The 24577-nt window shown below is 39.4% G+C and overlaps 1 protein-coding gene across 1 annotated transcript in view; it reads right to left on the reverse strand.

Annotated features, from left to right (window-relative positions):
- LAMA4 (laminin subunit alpha 4) overlaps positions 1-24577 on the reverse strand; it is a 154230-nt gene that overhangs the window by 108845 nt on the left and 20808 nt on the right. The window contains exon 2 of the mRNA XM_006157017.3: positions 3865-3966. Within this exon, the coding sequence (XP_006157079.1) occupies positions 3865-3966 (102 nt within the window). The remainder of the gene's footprint in view (positions 1-3864; positions 3967-24577) is intronic.

Below are 24577 nucleotides of genomic sequence, written 5' to 3' on the forward strand. Positions count from 1 at the left end.
GTTATAGGGCAGGGGAATGCACCAGAAAGACAGAGAGAGACAGAGAGACAGAAAGCGAGAAATCACCCCCCAGGGGGATGGCCACGCCACAGTCCTGTCTCCCCCATTCTCCTCTAGGAATCTTGGACACACACACACATACACACACACACACACACACACACACACACAGGCCTGGCGTGAGTTTAAGCCATCGGGTCTGGGATTCGAACTGTGGTCAACAACCTGGGAGTCCAGCGACATAGCCATTATGCTAACTGCTGGTCAGTCAGGGCCCCTTCTTGATTCATTGTATCTAACCTCTAGAGCCAAGAGAAAACATGGCTTATCCGTGACCAGGCATTCTTGCTATCAGCCACCTGTCTGCTTCCACCTGTTTATGCCCTTCAATTTCTACATTGTATCCCCTTCTGGAACATTTTTAGAGGGCAGGACATATCCACTATAGTTGCCTGGCCTTTGGGACCCTCTTTAGCTGACTCAGTTGAGAACCCTTCCAATATGCTCCAGTTCTGGTAAGATACAAAGTGGCCTATTGGAAAGACACTTAATCCATATTAGATTTCTAAGCCAGTTTTCACTTAGCCACCATTCTGTATTTGAAAGATTAGTGTTCCACTAGTAAGAAATAACCTTTTATTTGTCTGGTATGTCTAAAGTGGTAACATAATTTTGTTTAAACTTAGTTCAACTTGATTTACTTAAAAAAAGTCTGTAAATTGTAAGGTCAAATCGATCTTGGACATTGAAATTGTAGAAGAATTAGAAATAGGTGAGGTAGATACAGAGACCCTATAGGCCTTCAAAATAAAAACAAAATAAGATAAAATAAAATAAAAGGACTTTTAATTTAATTTTTTTTTTTTTTTGTGGAAGATGGAAGAAATGAGTTAATTCAGGCAACCTGTAAGAACTGATTGAAACACCAATGGCCACAGTAAACTGCAAGGAAGTGTTTATGTTGGAGCCTCAGTTTCTCTGACTCCCTGAAAGCTGAGAATGAACAGGAATGACAGAACAAGAGCTAAAACTCCAGGGGCTGGAACAAGAACACCAAAAGAAACAGACAGGAATGAGTTTGATTCCAATGCAACAACACAGACAATATAATTGTCAAGGAAGTGACAAAATATTTTCCATATTTGCAAGTCTTTTCTGCTCTCTCACTTACATTTAACTAAACACAAATTATGGACATTTCAGAAGCCATTTAAAGCTGAGGTGTGTCCTGGCATGTTCAGGGAAGCTATGCTCTAAACTCCATCATCCTTCAGGAGAGAAGGATATGCCACATTCCATCTCCTCCATTCTCCTCCCAGAATTGTGAGCATGCATGTACATGTGCCCGGCCTGAGTTTTAAGCTACTGGATCTGGGACTTGAACTGTGGTTGGCCATGAGGGAATCCAGCAATGTAACCACTACACCATCTGCTGGCTCCTGAATTGCCTTTATTAAAATACAAATATATCTATATGTGTAGCTCTGGGGGATAGGACTGTGGATATTTATTTTGTGTTTTAAATACAGCATATATTGATGGTTCTGTTGTTAGTATTGTTATTTTCTTAGGTTGAGCATATATTACTTTAACTGAGGCAAAAGATATTTCCTTCTAAACAGGGTGAAATGGAAGAACCACCATTAAGATGAGTATAATGACTAGTTCTTATTGTTTTAGTTTTCTGTCTTGGAACAAAATAATTGCAGAAAGGCTGGCAACTTCTCTGAGTGTGCATGTAAATGTTTATACTATAGTCCATCCCCAAGCATTTATTAGAGCTTTGTATGACCCAGGACCTGGGAAAGAGTCACACCATGATTGTCTCTCTCAGAAGCTCATGTCTAGGTCAGAGATAAAGCCATGATTCTGACACAGCATTACTGCAAAGGAGAGTTGCCTTCATAGGCATTACTCCTTTTTTTGTTTTGGAGAGGTTTTTTTAGGGCACCTGTGCTCGACAGAGAGACAGAGAGAGACAGAGAGATAGAAAGTAAGAAATAATCCCCTCTTCTCCATTCTCCACTTGGGATCTTGGGCATGCACGCACATGCACCTGGTGTGAGTTTAAGCCACTGGGTTCGGGACTCAAACCATGGTCGATTACATGGGAGTCTAGCGACATGGCCATTATGCCAGCTGCTGGTCCCTGATAGGCATTACTCTTGATACGCATTGCAGGAATGATTTTTTTTCTTCTTTAATTTATTTAAGTCTTCTGTCTTACTGACTGCCCAACTAACAGTAGCTTGACAGGTTCAGTTGTCATTTTTTTTTTTTTTTTTTTTTTTTTATAGTGTGTGTGTACTGGCTGGAGAGAAGTGAGACGAAAAGCAAGAAATCACCCCCTGGGTGATAGCCATACCAAAGATCCCTTCTCCTCCCTTCTCTCAGGATCCTGGGTACACATGCACACATGCCTTGTTTAAGTTTCAAGCTGGCGGGTCTAGTACTTGAACCGTAGTCAGCCATGCAGGAACCCAGGGCCTTAACCATTACACCACCTGCTGGCTCCAGTTCCAATTGCCTTATATTTTAATAAACCAGATAACAGAGAGCCTTGAATTGGTTCAATTATCAGAGATGTACATTATTAGTCCATTGGATTTTTTTTCCCCAAATGTCACTGGGATTAAAATAACAGGAAACCGGAGATGAAGCATTAGAAAGGGTAGAACTTGGCAGGTGCCGATGCCTATTTGCTTCAGAGGACATCCTGGATGCAATGGTTATTTAAGAGGGTGGGGGAAGGGCACCAGAAATATCAGGGCCAAGCAAACCGGACAGAAACAGCAACACCGAGAGTCTTGCTAGTTAATTTTCTGCCTAGAAGAATGGTAACTTCTCGGTTTAAAATAAATGAAAATGTTCTATTATACGTCTTAATGTAACATGAGAGTAAAATAGCATCTTCATGCACACACCTTAGAGGCTGCTTATAGCCAAAAGGTTCTGTTTAATAAGAACAGTTACGTTAATTCTAAGTGTATTTAAATAGGTACAGTTTATGCAGAACTATTCTTGCTGTTTTGGAGCCTCTTACCAGATAGAAGCTTGAAGAATCGCATTTTCCTGCATGTCATATCACTCACGAAAAGAACACATGCTATTACTTAAGGCAGAAGTCCTTAAAAACACTCCCTCTGACTTTTGCTGAAGCCACTTCCATAAATATTTCAACACCCGTTTGCTCTTTGTTTTCAGTACTTTCAGTGAAAATGGGAGATATGTAGGAAGAACCTTTCTGCTAGAAGGTTTCTCAGGGCCTTTCATTAGTCTCTATCAGACTTCACTGAAGAACCGTTTACTGGAGAATTCATTTCAGCTAGGAGGGGAATCTTCTCTTGGGGGCTTGAGCACAGAATTACAAAGACCATAGGACAAAGCTTTCATTTTCATTAGCAATTTGGTTCAAACTTAAATTAAAAAAAAATAAGGACAAACAAATTTTAATCTGTAGACCTGATTATCTTAAGTTCTAAAGTAGGCTACGCAACAACTGTTGTATTCTCCTGGTTTTTGTGGAATGAAGCCAAACATATGGCAAACTATACTATTACAGAGGGATTTGGATGGATGGCTTCCTCCACTGTGTATTATTTGCAATCTCAACACCACTGGCCTACAGCAGGAAAACAGCTGCTGAGGGAAGCGAGACAGGAATCTCTCCCTGCGCTTGTGCATTTCATGCATACGCCTGGGTGGCTACTCAAAACCAGGATTTTACACCGAAAGTCAAAGGGTTAAAAAAAAGGTAAAACTTGATTAGTGGTTTGCTGCTAGGAAGAATATTTTGCCTTCCTTCCCCATAAGCTGCAAAGGCCCAGTGAAATGTGTGAGTAGTGATAGGTGCCCCTGCCTTACCACACAGAATCCAGAGCCGTCAGAGCACTCGTGGGAATTGCCATTACAGTCACAGGGCGAACATTCTCCTGACGGGGTACGGAAGAATCCAGTGCCACAGTTCTGTGAACAGACACATTAAACACATGTTGACTATGGAAAAAACCAAGGTCGATGTTTCCTGAGAGGAATGAGAGGTGATTATTAAGCTATCTAAATATTTCTTTATGAACCATACTAAAATGAGACAGGTATTTAGGCCACCAGTCAGTGACTGATGATGCATATACAATCTTCTTCACTGAATCATTTTTTTTCCCTCTTTTTTTTGCTTTTCATCGGAACAGGAATCCCTGTCCACCATTATAAGAAAGAATAAGAAGTTTTTCGCTAACAGTAGGGAGAAAGAAATTTGCTAATGTTTTCTTCCAAGCCCAAACCGAACAAAATACAACTGAATTTTAGTCAGGGTGGGGAATTGCATTATGCACTCTCTAAACAGAGGTTTCTGGTTTCAGAAATTGGCTAGGTTCTAACACCTTAGAGCGGTGAGCTTTCGTAAATGTGTTTTTTTTTTTTTTTAATTCTACACATGAATAGAAAATTATCTGTTGAGGTTAATGTAAGCTCTTTGACTTGATTGACACGTAGTGCATATACACTTTGAAAAAACATATTGTGTTGAGGCCAGCAGGTGGCGTGGTGGTCATGGGCGCTGGACTCCCACATGGCCAACCGTGGTTTGAGTCCCAGATCTAGCTGTTTGCTTTCTCACTTTCCCTTTCTCTCTCTCTCACTCTGTCTCAATCTGGTCAAATTAAAATAAATAAGTATATAAATAAAATTAAATAATTCTTAAAAATATTGTCTTCTGTAAAGATGTACAATGACTAAATGTAGATAAAATCAATTCTACTTCTTCAAAGCTAATATCTTAAAGAGAAGAGAAGGAAGTTAATGAGTTTTTACACTTGCCAGGCCCCATGTGGGTGCTGTTCATTTATTTCATTTATGCTCACAGCTCTGTAAGGAGCACATTACTTTTCCTCATTCTAGTAATGACTTAATGGGGCCCAGAGATGCTTAGTGGCTTGTGGGGATGTTAAGTCACCTGCAATGTAGTGGTTACTCTGCACAATAATGAACTGCCCTCCCCAGATCTCACTAGTGTCGAGAAACATTATGATATTATTCCTGGTTTGTGTGATTGGGCTTATAGGTATGTATTTGTTTTTTTGAAATGCCTCAATGATGCAGGGAAGAAATGGCACTGTAGGAAGTCCACTCCCTGTTCACCAGACAAACTTAAAGCCAATGAATTACGGACAGATAAAGATCGGTTTGTTTCCACAGACTTACAGAGTAGGAGCGTTTATACCACCTTCCTACCCCCTCCACCCCATTGACTCATTGTAGTTTGTATTACCCTGGCTACCAGGAAATTTTTCATTATATCTGGCTGAAGTCCTTCTGACTGCTATGCAAACCTATTTCCTCTTCATTTATTTTTTCCTCTGTAAAGAAAAAAAAAAAAACACGAGATAGCATTCACAATATTCAAAACACTACCAGGGGCAGCAGGTGGCATGGTGGTTAAAGCACTGGAATCCCACATGGCTGACCACAGTGAAAGCTGAATGATGATCTTTTGATAAGTTAAATAGTGTCTGTGTTTTCTTTTGGAAAATTCTTCAGAATTTACTAAAAAAACCCTGATGTGTATGCATAAATATGTGTGCATGAGCAAGAGAAGAAATGTTTTAGAGCCACATTGAGTCCTCTGTCCCAAATGAGAAGATGGTCCTACAGCTGGTGACTGTAAAAACACATGGCTGGATGATCTTAGAGAGGAATCAGAAGATTCATAACGTCTGGGATAGTGCCATGGCTTTCAAAAAAATAATGTTTTAATAATGATGACAATGATGAGGATGATAATTATAGTTACTATCAATGTCATATAAATTTGTAAGAGGGTGTATCCAAATATTTTTCCCCAAAGGATACATGTGCTTTCTAGAGAGAGAGAGACAGAGACAGAGAGACAAGAGAGTACCCCCAGTGAGATGTGGCCATGCCACAATCCCTTCTTCTCCATTTTTCCATCCTGTAGGGAATTTTGGGCATGTCAAATTTTCTTTCACCCACTATAACACGCTGTCCCTCATAAATAAATAAGTAATCAGATAAGTAAATAAATAAGCTCATTTACATATTTAATCAAACCTTTAATTAATTAAACATGAGTATTTTCCATGTTTAAGTAACTGAATCATTCACATAACATAATTCTCTCCTTTAACTTATAACAGCCCTATGAGGTGGGTTTTCTTTTCTTCTGTTACGTTTGATTTACAGATGAGGACTCTGTGGCTTAAAGAGATTTGTTAACCAGATCAAGTAACACATGAAAAATGATGGGCCCTAGACTTAGATCCTTTATTTTTTTCCTCATTTAAGCTCTCAGTCCTCTGGTGTACTCTTATTATATTCAATCAAAGTTTTCTTGCTGGGCATTTAGTTATTTCCAAACTTTGGCTGTTTGAACATTCTAATGCAGGCTGAAATGGATAAAAATGTCAAATATATCTTTTTAAGCCCAGAAAAAAAACCTTTAAAAATAGGCACAGTGCTGAATAATATTTAGTTATTGGGTCACCTGGTGGGATGGTGGTTAGGGTGGCTAGATTCCACATGGCTGATGGCAGTTCGTATCCTAGAACTGGGGGTTTGGAAATACGCTGGGTGCATGTGTGTGCATGCTCAAAATTCCGAAGAGGGGGGAGATGAAGGAGAGGAGATTGTGGAGTGACCGTTCCCCATGGAAAGTGCTTTCTCACTTTCCTTCTCTTTCACTCTCTTTTTCCAGTGAGTGCTCAGGCCCTCTGTCAAATAAAAAGAATATATATATATATAGTTGTTAATACGAAAATCATTGAATGGGAATATTTACTTTTTGAACAATTTATTTTATCCAAGTTGTTATTTTGACCAATGACTTTCCACTGAAGTCTGTAGACATTTTATAGCTCTCCTTTATTAAGCAGCTCTATAATTCCAGCTTGCCTCTTGCTATACCATTAAGATTGAATTAACCAATACCAGATACTTCTGCCTGTGAAGAATAGCAATAAAAATTGTAGCTTGCCTACTTGGTTATGATTAGTGTGAAATCTGGTTTGGAGTAAAAATCAATATATGTATACTTGCCTAATTTTACATTTATAGAAACTAGAACTAGGTAGAACTTTAAGAGGAAGTCATGTGGTGTATCCATTTTTAAAGAAACTGGGGCTGACAACATATGCTATTGTTGCAGAAAGCATTATTTCCAGAGGTCCACCATGAAATCATAGTATTAACTCCTTCAGAAGATATAGAGAATTAAGAGTGTTTTTAAACAAAGAAGATAATGTTTATGTAACTTAATTGTATCCTCATTCAAAGAAGTACCCTTGGGAACATTAGACTCAAGCTAATAATATTGTCAATGTACAGAACATTTTTTGAATTTTCTTAAAATTTCAAGATCATGTTCTTTTGGAGGATCATCCAGTCTGCATCCTTGGGGCATGACAGATTTCTGAAAGTTGTTCAGAGTTATTAAAGTGAGTGCCAAGCTAAAAAGTAAAATTTTAGGTTAACCACTTCTACAAAGATCTCACTGCATTTCCCAAATATTGTCACAGAGAGGCTAATTAATTGACTACAAGCTACTACTTTTGTATAGATTCTGAGTCATTGAGTGCTTCAGAATTTTTGTTGAAAAGCTTGATTGACTCAAGCTTGAATGCTCTAATAGCATTCTCTAGGAATCTAAGATCTCCAATCTCTCATTAAACATGTCAGCAATAGCAAAAATTGATGAGATTTAGAGAGATGCGAGGGTGTGAGATATATCTTGAGGTCTCTCAGTAAGTGCTTACATTCCATACAGAATCAGACTCTAATCTCCAGCTCTAACAAATGACAATGAATTAATTATTTAAAAATCTGATCACAAAGAACACACTCTGACCCTGGTGCTTATTCTGACAGGATCTGATCTGGAATTGGAATAGATATTCACATTGTGTCTTCAACTAAGGATCTGTTAGGTTGTTGGGAAAGTCATGACATGTTTTTCTATGCAAAAATTTGTCATGACTTTCCCCATGACCCTACACCAACATTTTACAAACATTGTTCTCAATTTTTTTTTAAATCTTGCTTTCTGAATTCGATTGCTTAGAGTTTTATTTATTTATTTATTTATTTATTTAAAAAATAATTTGTTAGACAGCATGTGCAGTAGGCAAAGGGAGACAAAGAGAAAGAGAGAAAATGAAAAAGTACTTCCCTATGGGAGTGGTCACACCACAATCCTTTCTCCTTCATTTCTGCTTTCAGGATTTTGGGCACATATGCACATGTACCCAGAGTGATATTTTTCCAAGTCACTGGGTCCAGGACTCAAACTGCACAATTGGAAATGTGGAATCCAGTGACCTAACCACTATAGGTGCTAGAATTTTGATTCACCAACTTTTGATTTAACTCACTGAGGCTCAAAGGGGAAAGCACAAATGAAACACCTTTGAATTCACTCACTGGTGTCCAGTCATTGCTAACATCCAAATTAGTATTTTTCAAATTTAACTACTTAAATTAACATCTTTCTGCTTAGGTTTTTGTATGTACATAACGAATCTACTTTTCTCTTGTTTCCAAACAACAATGATTATAGTCCTAGTTTTATTTTAGTGAGTTCCATGATTTTTGTTTCAGTAAATGATAAAAAGTTACCTTAAGAGAGAATAAATGCTCACTTAGAAGTTAAGAGTTTTGTGCCCTTACTCAATTGTATAGGGCCTGCATAAAATTTGACCTCTATACACTTAAAACTTGGGAAGACTTAAGAATCAGATAATATTCAAGGATCTTTTAATAGGGACCAATACAATTTAATCTATTTGAAAATATCAAGTTATCTTTGCTGGCTTCCCTGGCAAAGACTTGTGAGAACATTATGAATTATAAATAAATAGGTATTTCACAAGAAATTTTTTATGTGTCTATAAAAATGAAAGTAAGATATCTAAGATGGAAAGCAGCCCTAGATTAAGCAATTGATAACATTTTGCTCCAATTTTTTTCAAGTAAGGCTTGATTTTTCACATATAAACTTGTAATTCAAGTGCCAAAATGAGTTAAATGCATTATGCAATGTGTTACAGTTAGCAAGAAGTTGGCTTCTTGATGGATAGTCCTTGAGTCTTGAGAGAATAACCCATGAATCCTCCCTTGGGTATCTCTAAGCTCTTGTTTGCGTAATTGAAATTCCCCATGTTTTAATAGGAGAAATTAATTTCTAGATTTTGACAGTGATTTCACCATAGTTTGATTAGGAAAGGGTGGTTTCAACATTCCTCAGAGGTTTTCCAGTTCAAAGGTATTTCTCCTCATGGCTGGCCTAATACAGCTAGCACAAAAGCTAACCACAGATTCTGGTGCTGGTTTCTCCTAGCTGGCTCTCAGAGCTACCTTTGTGCTTACTGTTTGGGACCCATGTCTGCCACGCCTTGTCCAGCTTACAAAATGCTCCAGCTCTCAATTTAATCACCCACAAAATAGAGACAATGACTTAAGTCCTGAGGAATTCTGAGGAGCACAGAGCTATCTTGACCACTCTTAAGCCAGGTCCTTAAATTCTGTAGAGTGGAGAGATAATTACCGAGATATATATTTATGTCATGATTACATTGCAATTTCTCAGCACTCTCTTTGGGCCTCATGGGTAGAGACAATGCTCCACTGACAAGTCTCACATAACTGCTTTTGAGCCGTTTTCATCAAATGTTTATGTGGACTGTAGATATCAACAGACTTGATGTGTGTTGAAGTATTTGCTACATTTGCTAACAGATAGCACTCTTTATGTGTATAATTAAAAGGATCAAACAAGAAAGTTCACAGCCTTTAAAGCCATACAGATTTTCTTTTTCAAATATTGGATTTGGGCAGGATTGTGTTTATTAATACTGATGAACATTGTCTACTTTTCTTGAGAAGTTACTTAAAATAATTTTTACGTTGCTCATTTAAAATAGTGATTGCCACTTATATAACCTAATGAGGTTTTAGTGAAGTGAGGCCTTTTTTCTTTCAATTTTTTTTTTTCCTTGTGCTTGAAATAAATCCCCTGCTAACATCTGGCTTCCTGCTCTGGGTTCTCCTCACGTCGCTGCTGTAACTGGCTTGTTCTTCTCACTCCTCACCTTCTAACTATGGTTACACAACATAGCCTCTGCCAGGTTTTTTTTTTTTTTTTGTATCTGAAAACTGACTCAGTTTTATTTAATTTACTGGGGCAAATGCCATGGACACATTTCCAAGAAAGGAAGCGATGAGAATCAGAAGGGCTGGCTATAAGAACAGAGAGAAATGACTTCAGAATTACAGGCATTGAGGGGATTTCAATATGACTCTTTAACCACTTAGAAGGAATCAATGTGGAGAGATGACAGGCATCTGTGTCATCTTTAGCTGGGCTTTTACAAACAAGAACAGCTGATATTTATTGATGGACACCAGGCAATGTGCTAAGAGCTTTTTATAGACAATTCAATTTGATCATTACCGTTAAATGGCTTGCAGCCTTGCAAATGTCTGCCCAAATTACTTTCCTTTTTACAACAAGGGTTGAATTGAATTGTCAATAAATGACTTCTCTCCAGTGTACCCGGGGAAGGCAGCAGGGTTTTCACTGGTTGGAGTATGCCATCAGTCGCCATGGCTAGCAGATGTTTTGAAGTACTCTGTGTACGTCAATGATACCCCTACCATGGATCACTCAAGATGTAAAGCAGAAGACCAGGCATGAAAGCACGGTGGTAGCAATGTGGCTCTGCAAAGCTGGAAGCCACGTGGAAAACTGAGATTCCGTTTCTGGACCAGCTTGTACATGCTGGGCACTAGTGCATGTGCTTGTGATCCTGGCTGGCTGGGAAAGCTGGAGGGAGGATAATGGTGTGAGATCCTGTTGAGGGTACTTTGCTTTCTCTCTAATATAAAATAAATACATAACTTTAAAAAAGATGCAAAGCAGGAAGTGACTGGCAGGATAAGTCTTTTTTTTTTTTCTTTATGCTTTTCCTCATGGGTTTTTTCATCACTGGAGAAATGCTATGGTGACTCAGTAGGAAGAGAAATGCCATCCCAAGCATTTATGGTATCCAGCAAATACTCTTGTCTCTTTCAATGGGAGCATAGAGACCACTGGCATGCTTTCTTTCTTCTTTTCAAAATTCCCCTTTGTCCTGACTCATTCTTATCCTCTCCCCATCTCAGAGGAGGTAGTATTCCTCATCACAGGAAAGATGAGAGCTCCATACATGCTCTGGGACTCCCCCGTCTGTGGCTCTCAGACCCTGCTCCATCACTTACCCTCTCTCCTCATATTCCACCCATCTCTTTATACCCACAGGGGTGAAGAGAGGCAAAAACTAGTTAGGAACTCATCCTTGACTTCTTCCACTGAGCTCAGATTCCAAGAAAACCTTTCTTCAACTCTACTTTCCCTTCATCTTCCTCCTCTCATGTCCAGCCAATCTTGAGTGAGAACTCAGTACACTGGCTCTGTTTCCTTCATGCCCATCTGTGCCTCTCTCTGTTGTCCAGCTTCTGCCTCCATTGCACCATGGAAATGGCCTTGACAAAGATGTCCAGTGATGTCTTTGTGCCTTTGCTTTCCCAGTGGTACTTGTTTTCATTCCAATACTTAACCTTGTGGAAATTCTCTATTTGAAGGTTTCTCTTCTCTTCATTTCAGGACTACTCTCTCTTATGGTTTTTCTCCTGTTGGTCTTTCTCAGTTTTTGTTGTTGTTGTTGTGGGATTGTCAGGGTGGAAAAGGGTGGTCGCTCTTCCTCTGATGCTCCTACATCATTGGTATTCTCAAGACAATCCCCCCCCCTTTTAAATCTACATATGTTTGCTGGGTGATGTGAACCCTTGAAGCAATTTTTGTCCTTCATATCTATTCTAGCCAGCAGATGCCTCTGTGTCCAAGTGTATGTTAGATAAGTCCATCTCCAGTTAGAGGCACTTGATGTTGACTAGGTCCCAGAGTGACCTTATTATATTCTCTCCCAAATCTTTTTTCTCCTTAGATTATTTCTCAGTTAATGATAAAGACTAGAGAACATAAAAAGAAAAGGGGTGAACTAATAATTTTCAAATTACCTCAACATACGTTTGCATTAATGTAATTTGGACCACCTATTGTTTTTGAGAGGGAAAACTCTACAAGGATCAGAAAACAGTTTGCATATGGAATGACAAAATTTAAGTATGAAAGTTCTGTCTCTTTCCTTACAACCACCATTTTTTTTAAATTGTTATTTCTAATTTATGATTTAAATGCAGGTATATGAAGTGCCACACGGATTAGCCTTAAGTCAGAAGTGACCTTCTACAATTCTAGACTGTTACAAACTTATTCTCTAAATACTCATAGCTGTGTTGGGATGGGCTGTAGAACAAGCAGTTCTACAAATTAATTTTTGTGTAGAATACAATGCTTATTAGTGATTACATAATTGGCATATATTAATTTGAAGCTTACGCATTTGTTACATTATTAAAACTCAGTAGGGTCAGCCCATGGCATGAATGTTATTTGGCTGGACCCCAAATGGCTGACTATGTGGTTTGAGTCCAGGGCTTGGCAGCCTGAAAAACATCCTGGCATGTGTGTATGAATGCTCAAAATCCTGAAAGGAGGGAGGGATGGAGGAGAAGAAATTGCAGAGTAACCATTCTTTATGGGAGGTACCTTCTCATTTTCCCTCTTTCTTTATCTTTCTCTAAAGAGTGCACATGCCCTCTGGCAAAACAAAACAAAACAAAAACAAAAACAAAAACAAAACACCAAAAAACAACTCAGTAGTAACCACAGTAACTGCTTAGAACTTACACAACAGGAGATTTTTCAGGGAGGAGAATTTTGTCATTGATATTGTTTAGAATTGCACATGGTGATAATAAAAAGCAGAATGAGTTTTAGCAGGATTTATTATTGTTCTTAAATTTTCCACACATAATGCATTCTTTTATTTCCTAAGACTGTTCCCACTTTCTGTTGCTCTTTGTACCCCAATGCCTCATAAGAGTTTACAATCTACCTCTGAAATATTACCAAGCTCATGCTTTTTCCTTATTCCCAATATCATAGCTTAGTTCAGAATCTTGGTATTTCTTTCTCCTGGATTATTATAATCACCTCCAGTCCACTCTAGTTCTAGACTTTCTCAGTTCATTCTTTTTTGTAGAGAGAGAGATTTTTGCTATAGGGCATGTGTGCTTGACAGAGAGACAGTGGGAAACAGAGAGACAGAAAGTGAGAAATCATCCCCCAAGGGGGATGGCTATGCCACAGTCCTTTCTCCTCCATTCTCCTCTCGGTATTGTGGCATGTGTGCACACATGCACATGTGCCCAGTGTGAGTTTTAAGCTGCCAGATCTGGGACTCGAACTGCAGTGGACTACATAGGAGTCTAGCAATGTAACCATTATGCCATCTGCTAGTCTCATTCACTTTTTTTTTTTGGGGGGGGGAGATATTTTTGCTACAAGGTTTGAGTACTTGCTGGAGAGACTGAGATAGGGAGAGAGAAATTACTTCACCCTAGGGGTTATGACCATGCCTCAATCTCTTCTCCTCTTGGAATTTTGGGCACACATGCACACATGCCTGGCATGAGTTTCAAATCTCTGGGTCTGGGACTCAAGCTGTGGTTGGACATGTGGGAGTCTAGTGTCTTAACTATTATATCACTCGCTGGCCTCCAGTTAACTCTTTAATTTTTTTTTTTTTTTTTTTTTGCTATAGGGCGCGTGTGCTCACCAGACAGACAGAGAGAGACAGAGAGATAGAAAGTGAGAAATCACTCCCCAGAGGGGATGGCCACACTGCAATCCCTTCTCCTCCATTCTCCTCTCGGGATCTTGGGCACGCACGCACACACGCCCAGCGTGAGTTTTAAGCCACCAGGTCCAAGACTCAAACCGCAGTCGACTACATGGGAGTCCAGCAACATAGCCATTACGCTAACTGCTGGTCCCATTAACTCTTTAATTTTTAAGACATTAACCCTTAAGTTCTCAAGGAGCTCACAGTGATTCCAGGGAGACAGGAGTATAAATGAAAAATTAGGATGATCTGTATGGTATGGACAGACTTAATTTTAAAAATCCTCATCATACTACTTGTCTGGTTTGAACCTCCCAGAAGCTCTTTGTTCATTGCTTCGTGAGTAAATAGAATTCCTTAGCAGGATACACAAGGCTCCTCCTTCACAATCCAATTCAACCTGTCTCTTTAGAGTCCACCTCAGATTTCTCTGCTCTAATTAAACTATATATTTTCCTTACCCCCATAAAATGATAATCTTGCCCACTGTACCTTGCACACACTGCCACAGACAGTTGAGCTATCCTCCATTACCCAAGAAATTTTCTCAAGTCTCTCAGACTCAGTCATTCACATCGCATTTCATGCAGATGTCATCTGAACACGTGAAACGTGACATCCTAATTTGCAATAGGGCATGTGTGCTCGCTGAAAAGACAGAGACAGAGAGACAGAAAGAGAGAAATCACTCCCTAGGGGGGATGGCCACACCTCAATCCCTTCTCCTCCATTCTCCTCTCAGGATCTTGGGCATGCATGCACACACACCTGGCGTGAGTTTAAGCCACTGGGTCCGAGACTTGAACCATGGTCGACTACATGGGAGTCCAGCAACATAGCCATTATGCCAACTGCTGGTCCCATGAATGACTCTTTTAAAGGCGATAGTAAAAAAACCAGCCAGTTGTAGAAGAGAAACAGTATGATATTTACAATACAATTAAAAACATGTAAAATAATACTATGTAATATATTATACAGGGATACATACATTTATAAAAAAGCATGAATAAGTGAATGGGAATCTAAGAAATTATACCAGTTGTGGGTAAAAGAAATGGGATTAAGAAAGGGCATATGAGCTTCAATTATTTTGACAATATTTTATTTCTTAAGCTATATAGAGGGCATACAAATTCTCATGAAATAATTTTAGAAAAAGAAGGAAAGGAAGAAGAGAGAAAAAAAGAAAAGATAATACTTAGATTGGTTGGATATTGGATTTCCCTGTGTAGACCTGGTGAGGCCTCTAAAACATCACCTCTAGGAAGTGACTAATGTGGCCTTGACAATAGATTCTGATGCTTGTGTATAATTTCCTAACTTCCTGGTTATTCACTTTATGTACTATTATCATTATACATTGTTTTTTAGAAAAGCATAACAGCATTCCTTACTTAATTTGTTCTTCCTTTGTTTTTCAGCTCACAGCTAGCCTCTACCTCATGCTGTGTGGCAGCCTTTCACATGTTGTATGTCTTTCTCAACTGAAGCATGCACCCGTATTTAGATTCTTCTAAAATATTTGAATGGCGATTTAATTCAATATCCACCATGACCTCCTTTAGCAGAGAAGCACATGTTCAAGGTTACCTGTGTAACTCGGAGGACTTTTAGGTTGCTTATTTATTTTAGTTGGGCATTACTAATTTAAGGCAGAGGCACGAGAGTCTCAAGATAATGCACAATACTCCCATTTTTCAATTGACTGAGAAATGAAAACATTAAAATCCAGGTAAGAGGATTGATAGGCCAATTTTCTATCCTAAAAAAGTTGGGAGTTGAGGCCTAAACCCAAAGAGCCTTGTATATGTAGAGACCAAGCCAGCTAATAATGGGAGCCCTAAAGATCTCTGGCTTTAAACTGGCAGAACACAACGAGAGTGACCCAGGGCATGACACACTTAGGCCAGAGATTGCCCTCTCCAGCCAGCCTGCAGCTGAAATTAGGCAATTAGGAAAAGACTGTGTAATAACTCAAGCCAAATAACTAAATTGTGGAATTTAAAATTATGTTTTTACAGTTTGCTAATTTGGGAGGAGGTATAATCTCATCTCCATTATTCTTTTACATGAAGGTAAAATAATAAACAGCAGATCATAGTATATTCTTTTGGGAAGAATTCCCCTGAATGAAAGGAAATGAAAAAAGTTGTGAGTTTCAGGATGAGGGGAGGCTTGTCCTTGATGTACTCGATCATTCTGTCAGGAGCTCAGAGAGAGTTCAAATAAAGGGAACTGAATGGATGGATGGTTTACAGAAGCATGGGCAGGTTTAGTGAGCAAAGAATGGAGAGGTCAGGAGAGGCTATAAACAGTGGGATTTGCAAAGATCTTCCACCTTTAGGGCCCTGTGGGTAAAGAAGGCTTGCCACACGAACCCAGAGAAAGCTCAACAGTGGAGGAGGAGATGTTGCCAGTTGGAACTTCAGTCTTTGGGGGGATACAGGTTCTGTCCTAAAGGCAGTGCTGAGGCAGTTAAGGGGGGGCCAAAAATGCCTGAACTATCCCAAATCTCCCTTCTCCTATTACTTTCCCACTAGGCAAGTGAGTCTGAGCCTGTAGTTCTTGGTTTTGCCTTGACAATAGATTCTGATGCTTGTGTATAATTTCCTAACTTCCTGGTTATTCACTTTATGTACTATTATCATTATACATTGTTTTTTAGAAAAGCATAACAGCATTCCTTACTTAATTTGTTCTTCCTTTGTTTTTCAGCTCACAGCTAGCCTCTACCTCATGCTGTGTGGCAGCCTTTCACATGTTGTATGTCTTTCTCAACTGAAGCATGCACCCGTATTTAGATTCTTCTAAAATATTTGAATGGCGATTTAATTCAATATCCACCATGACCTCCTTTAGCAGAGAAGCACATGTTCAAGGTTACCTGTGTAACTCGGAGGACTTTTAGGTTGCTTATTTATTTTAGTTGGGCATTACTAATTTAAGGCAGAGGCACGAGAGTCTCAAGATAATGCACAATACTCCCATTTTTCAATTGACTGAGAAATGAAAACATTAAAATCCAGGTAAGAGGATTGATAGGCCAATTTTCTATCCTAAAAAAGTTGGGAGTTGAGGCCTAAACCCAAAGAGCCTTGTATATGTAGAGACCAAGCCAGCTAATAATGGGAGCCCTAAAGATCTCTGGCTTTAAACTGGCAGAACACAACGAGAGTGACCCAGGGCATGACACACTTAGGCCAGAGATTGCCCTCTCCAGCCAGCCTGCAGCTGAAATTAGGCAATTAGGAAAAGACTGTGTAATAACTCAAGCCAAATAACTAAATTGTGGAATTTAAAATTATGTTTTTACAGTTTGCTAATTTGGGAGGAGGTATAATCTCATCTCCATTATTCTTTTACATGAAGGTAAAATAATAAACAGCAGATCATAGTATATTCTTTTGGGAAGAATTCCCCTGAATGAAAGGAAATGAAAAAAGTTGTGAGTTTCAGGATGAGGGGAGGCTTGTCCTTGATGTACTCGATCATTCTGTCAGGAGCTCAGAGAGAGTTCAAATAAAGGGAACTGAATGGATGGATGGTTTACAGAAGCATGGGCAGGTTTAGTGAGCAAAGAATGGAGAGGTCAGGAGAGGCTATAAACAGTGGGATTTGCAAAGATCTTCCACCTTTAGGGCCCTGTGGGTAAAGAAGGCTTGCCACACGAACCCAGAGAAAGCTCAACAGTGGAGGAGGAGATGTTGCCAGTTGGAACTTCAGTCTTTGGGGGGATACAGGTTCTGTCCTAAAGGCAGTGCTGAGGCAGTTAAGGGGGGGCCAAAAATGCCTGAACTATCCCAAATCTCCCTTCTCCTATTACTTTCCCACTAGGCAAGTGAGTCTGAGCCTGTAGTTCTTGGGTTTTTTTTTTTTTTTTTTTTTTTTTTTTTTTTTTTTTTTGGTGCTGGTGGTAGTGGTGAGCATAGCCTCTTGAGGCAGAGTAAATATGGGGTCACAGGTGCAGAATGACTAGCACATCTTACCTCAAGGGTGTGGCAGGAGAAGCTACTCAAACAATAACAAACAAACAAAAGAACCGAACTGCCAGCTATTTATTTGAGACTATTAATGGCCCAGTAGATCTGTGAAATAATAAATGATTGACTTTCTGCCTCCAACAGCCCAAGGCCAAGGACTCTTTTAATAATCAAGTCACTTCTGGGACCAGCAGTTAGCATAATGGCTATGTCACTGATCTCCTATGTAGTCAACCACGGTTCGAGTCCCAGACCCAGTGGGTTAAACTCGCGCCAGGCACGTGTACATGCGTGCCCAATATCTCGAGAGGAGACCGGAGGAGAAGGGATTGCGGCATGGCCATCCCCCCTGGGGGGTGTTATCTTGCTTTCTGTCTCTCTGTCTCTCTCTGTCTTCCTGGCGAGCACACACACCCTATAGCAAAAACCTCTCCAAAAAAAAAAAAATAAATAAAAATAATAATCAAGTCACTTTTACCAGTTTTTTTTTTTCTTTCCTTTTTTTGGTTGTTGTTGTTTATTTGCTAAATCAGGATGGTTTTAAACCCCAAAGCAAAAGCAAATTTGGCTTTTGTTAGAAAATTATTTAATATGACACCAGAAACCACTGTGGCTGTGTGGATTGAGTTAGAAATACACCAACGCTTTAGGATTATTACTCTTTGAATTCTTTTCAACTCTGCCTTACTCATGCCTTGTTCTTGCTTTCTTTGTTGATGGAGAGCACATCTCTGTGGTTTTTCCTTCCTTAGAGGGCCCTGCTCGTCGGCCTTTTTCAGGCATGAATAAATAAGGCTCTGAAAATAGCCCAAACCATACAACACCCATTATCTCCTCCAACTTCCTGAACTCAACTTTGCATTTCATAAAAATTTAATCAACCCTTAGGAGACAATTATTCTTTGTTGAATGGAAAGATCTTTGTAACTGTAATTATTCTAAACATTAATTTGGTGTTGACAACAGGATTTCAAGTCATCTCACTAGGCTCCACAGTAGATATAAATACTTTTTACAAAATATATTTCTAGAATAACTAGTAAGGAACTGAAAAGAGCAAACAAATTGAATTCTACCCATCTGGGGACTGAAATTTCACTGTCTAAAGATAAAATTACACTTCCCATGTTTGAACTCTTCTATCATAATTTCTTTTCTTTCTTTTCTTTTTTTTGGAGAGGTTTTCGCTATGGGGCGCATGTGCTCGCCAGACAGACAGAGAGAGACATAGAGACAGAAAGCGAGAAATCACCCCCCAGAGGGGATGGTCACGCTGCAATCCCTTCTCCTCCATTCTCCTCTCGGGATCTTGGGCATGCACGCACACGCGCCCGGCATGAGTTTTAAGTCACCAGGTCCAGGATGCGAACCGCGGTCGACTACGTGGGAGTCCAGCAACATAGCCATTACGCTAACTGCTGGTTCCCTCTTCTATCATAATTTCTAACAATCTGAGAAAAGTGACATATTCCCCCTGTTCAGTTTATGGAGTATATTTTCAGAGAATCAAAATAGATGAAAGGTTTATATTCAAAGATGGGATCTATTTTCACTAATCAATTTTGATAGGTTTCTCAGTAAAATTTCAGTGAATTAAATAATGAATTGAAGAAATAAAGCACATTTCATAGGCAGGAAAAAAAATTCCCTTCAGATGCTTTGTCTTTATTTTCTTATTCTTCTATCAACTCTACACATCCTTCCCCCCCTAGGAATATGCACATTTAAGTGTTATTTCTTTAGCATTTGCATCCTATTGGGCTGTCAGAAGTCATGATGTATTTATTCTATGCAAAAATGTGTCATGACTTTTCCACCAACCTAGTATGTTCCCATGACATGATGAAAATATGCCCTTCAGCATTCTAAGAAATGTCCACATGTGCATCAAGGCTCGAGCCCCCATTTGTCCCTCATGCACCTGGCAGCCATTCAGTAAATATTTGTTGAGTGAATGAATGAATTTTCTCTTCACATAGGCTAGTATCCTGAACCTCACTGATTCGCCTTTATGGTCTGTAATGCGATCTCTATGGTCTCCTCCTTTCAGTGGACATAGTTCCCTTAGTTACATACTTGGGAGACTACCTAGAACAGTAGAAAGTCTGAGACTCCTCTGGATTCCAGTTCTGGATTTTCTAAGGGTGCCTTTGTCCAGGTTATTTAACTCTAGGCCTCAGTTTTCCTTTCTGAAAAATGGGAGTGATCACCACATTATCTCCTGGGGTAGTTAAGAGAATCCATTGAGATTGCACATTTAAAGGCCAGCCTAAGACCCTAGGAAGAGTTCAGTACCTATTAGCCTACTTTCTTCCTTTTGGACTTGTCTGTGCCAGCTTCTCTGTTTTAACTGGTAGCTTCTCAATGAGGTGCAACTCTTTTTCTCTATATAGGACATGGCTCAGTGATGATGCTTGATTGCCTTTCTTCCTCAGAAGAATTAATGGCTCAAGAACAGAATCTGGATCGTCTGACTTATTGCATCCCCAGTGCTTTACATAGAGTAGGTATTTAATAAATATGTACTGAATGTATCTTGGCATTATAATATTACAGAAGGAAAGACATGGCAAAGACCTTATCCTTTGTTTAATCTCCAATTTTAAATATAGAAAGGCTGAGACTAGCAAAATAAGGAACTTGTTATAAGCTATATACATAGGGTCAGGTAATACCACCTTTAGTATCCTGTCTACTAAACTACACTTCTGTATGAAGGAGATGCTGGAAGAGGAGGAGGAGAAGAGGAAGAAGACTAGAAGAAGAAGAGGAAGGAGAAGAAGGAGAAGAAGAAGAGAAAGAAGACAAGAAGGAGAAGGAGAAGGAGAAGGAGGAGAAGGAAGAGGAGGAGGAGAAGGAGAAAGAGAAGGAGGAGAAGGAGAAGGAGAAAATGAAGTTGAAGACTGCAAGGGTATTGCTGAAGCTAGCATCTCTTCTGAGGCTGCAAATAAGCCTATGGTGTCCATCTCTGTCTTCCTTAGGGATAACTGGGGTAAGAATCAACTCTGTTCATGCTTACTAGGTTTATCAAGAACCTCACTGAAGATATTCCATTTGTACATCTCCTTGTTTCACAGGAGAGTCTGGGAGAGGGGAATGAAAGTGGTGGATGTGGGGTTGGGCATGGTGGTGAAGTCTTTTCAGAAAACTCAGGTTTGCTCCATGGTCTGAAAAATGGGAGTGATCACCACATTATCTCCTGGGGTAGTTAAGAGAATCCATTGAGATTGCACATTTAAAGGCCAGCCTAAGACCCTAGGAAGAGTTCAGTACCTATTAGCCTACTTTCTTCCTTTTGGACTTGTCTGTGCCAGCTTCTCTGTTTTAACTGGTAGCTTCTCAATGAGGTGCAACTCTTTTTCTCTATATAGGACATGGCTCAGTGATGATGCTTGATTGCCTTTCTTCCTCAGAAGAATTAATGGCTCAAGAACAGAATCTGGATCGTCTGACTTATTGCATCCCCAGTGCTTTACATAGAGTAGGTATTTAATAAATATGTACTGAATGTATCTTGGCATTATAATATTACAGAAGGAAAGACATGGCAAAGACCTTATCCTTTGTTTAATCTCCAATTTTAAATATAGAAAGGCTGAGACTAGCAAAATAAGGAACTTGTTATAAGCTATATACATAGGGTCAGGTAATACCACCTTTAGTATCCTGTCTACTAAACTACACTTCTGTATGAAGGAGATGCTGGAAGAGGAGGAGGAGAAGAGGAAGAAGACTAGAAGAAGAAGAGGAAGGAGAAGAAGGAGAAGAAGAAGAGAAAGAAGACAAGAAGGAGAAGGAGAAGGAGAAGGAGGAGAAGGAAGAGGAGGAGGAGAAGGAGAAAGAGAAGGAGGAGAAGGAGAAGGAGAAAATGAAGTTGAAGACTGCAAGGGTATTGCTGAAGCTAGCATCTCTTCTGAGGCTGCAAATAAGCCTATGGTGTCCATCTCTGTCTTCCTTAGGGATAACTGGGGTAAGAATCAACTCTGTTCATGCTTACTAGGTTTATCAAGAACCTCACTGAAGATATTCCATTTGTACATCTCCTTGTTTCACAGGAGAGTCTGGGAGAGGGGAATGAAAGTGGTGGATGTGGGGTTGGGCATGGTGGTGAAGTCTTTTCAGAAAACTCAGGTTTGCTCCATGGGTATATGGCCAAGTACAGATAGGAAATATTGCCCATCAGTCCTCTGACAGTATTGGTTTGGCATAGGGCAATTATTCTGAATTTAAATGCAGAATTTATAGCTGATGTTTTATTTTTTTTGAAACAGTTTTAATGTAGTGTAGATAACAATAGACCATGAAGCAAATAATGTGGATTACTCATTACAGAAGTCAGATCCTATTAGAAGCTGGTTGAATGACATCCAGCTGAGTCCCTGACACCTCCCTCATTTCATCTGAGGGATGTGACAATGGGTCTGGGGAAGGATGCCCCTTTGTGTAATCCACACTGACGGACGTGTGTGCAGGTGTTTCCCCTCATGAATCAGACGCAGATGTCTGGTCAGGCGGAATATATGGCAGCTTGACACGTCTGGCCTCACCTCACAGGAAAACAATGGCCTGTGAATTGAGCTAATAAAATACCATCCCCACAATTTTGACTGAACCATGAAATCAACATATCTGTCCTTCAACACAAAAGAAGGGTATATCCCACAGATGGTTAGTAACTAGCTCCAAAGTTAGGATTGTGTGCTGATCCTCTTTCTGACATGCAAAGAGATGCATTACATTTTTAAAATGTGAGCAGTGCAACACATTTAACAGGTATCTTACATCTCTACTGTGTGTCAAATACCTAAAAAGGCTCATAAGAACAAATCCTCAGGCCAAGATCCAAGTATTTCAGACTGGTAGTCTGTTTAAGGACTCTGGTAACAGGGCCATTTCAAAGGTTTATAAATAAACAAATATATAAAGTATCAGCTGCTTACAGAAAGCAAAGCAAATTAGTTACCATCTGAACATTCAGCTCCTTAAGTTGGGGAGCTAAACAGAAAAACAAACTTTTGCAACCAGTCCTAAATCTTTACTAACAAAATTTCAGCTACAACATCATAAACAGGTCACTTCTATTCTTCGCAGAACACGAAAGAGATTCAAAATTGCTATGGAATTTCTATCCTTCTCATTTAGTATTTCATATTATTTTTCTTCCCAATGTTCTTTCTCTAAGATTTTATTTTGAGATTTTTCTGAAATACTATTTTATTTAAATCTTTAGTTTATTCAAGTTCGCATCTGCAAATGGTATACATAATTTGCATATTTCTTTTTAGTCAAAATTCTGGAGAATGGTTTCTGAATCACTTTATAATCTATCACTGTTGCTTTTAAATTTTGCCCCTAAATAATCCAGATAGCTATTCTGTTATAGCGTGTTTATAACAAGTGAAGGTAAAGTAAACACACTACAGTGAAAAGAGGATGACTGCAAAGGGAACGGCAATGCCCAGAGTGCTACAAATCTAGTCTCGGCACTGTCATTTTCATGACAATAAAATAATACATATTTATAAAAGGAAATGGATGGGAAAGGCTGAGAATATTTGATTTAAAGCAATTCTGTTATCTGTCGTTTAAGGGGGAAAACGGTGCTGCTTTTAAAACAATACTTTAGTTACAGATGTTTCCAGACCCCTTCCCTGATCCAAGGAAACAAAATACCATTCAGCAACAAGCCCAGATTTAGAGATGGGGCTTGTTCCAATATAAACATTTCTTAGCTAGACCTTCTCCATGAAAGTGCATAGTCAATTTTTCCATATACAGTGGGAAAGACAAAGCTTTTAGCTTAAAAGGCGTTCTCGCCTGCAGTGTGGAGCTCCTAGAATGAGCAGTCTAGGGACACCACGGTTTGCTACTGATGCTAAGCCAAATGCTGACTTGGTTATTGGAATAATATAGCCAAATTCTACCAGAATGTACATGCACCACAGAAAACTGGGCACTGTTTTGACTTTAAGTATTTAGTGTGGCCATTTATTCATCTTGTCTTCATGTTCCACTGTTTACACGGGACCCAGTTCAGGGCCTGGCATAAAGCAGGCATTCAATAAAAATCTGAACAATAGGGCCAACCTGTGGTGTGGTTAAGGTGTCTGGATTCCACATGGTTGACTGTACAGTTCAAGTCCCAGACTTGGAGGCCTGAAAAAACACACGTGTGTGTGTGTGCCAAAAATCTTTAAAGGAGGAAGAGATGGAGGAGGAGAGGTTGTAGCACAGCGATTCCCCATGAGAGGTGTTTTCTTACTTTGTCTCTCTGTGTCTCTTCAGTGAGTGCACTGCCTTCTGGCAATATAAAAACAAACAACAACAACAACAAACAAAAACAGAAAAACAAAAAACAGAAATGCATAAATTATAAATTATTTTTTTGACCATACAGAAGGTATGGACAGGCCATTTGGAAAATCATAAGATGAATTTTGGATCCTACTAGCCCGCAGGAGTTCAGTGGGGACATTTCAGGTGTGTATGTAACTTGCTATAATATTTGGAAGAAAGTGCTAAAAGTCGTAATATACTGAGAGGTACAGAGACTGCTGAGAGTGGAGGAGGGAGACTTACTTTTATTGTGGTGGGCGTTGGGGAGGGAATCAAGAATAGTTCTTTGAAGGTGGTGGCATTCATGCAGGGTTTTCTGGAAGGAGGAAGCATGAAGTGATAGGCTAGAGAGCAAAGGGCAGTTTTCTTGTTATTCCTCATAATGTAGAGAAGTCCAAACTTTTTTTTTTTTTTTTTTTTGGAGAGATTTTTAACTGTAGGGCGGGGTGGCTCCCCAAACAA

This window comes from Tupaia chinensis, unplaced genomic scaffold, assembly GCF_000334495.1.
Source record: "Tupaia chinensis unplaced genomic scaffold, TupChi_1.0 Scaffold000527_1, whole genome shotgun sequence".
In the NCBI taxonomy this organism is placed as follows: domain Eukaryota; kingdom Metazoa; phylum Chordata; class Mammalia; order Scandentia; family Tupaiidae; genus Tupaia; species Tupaia belangeri.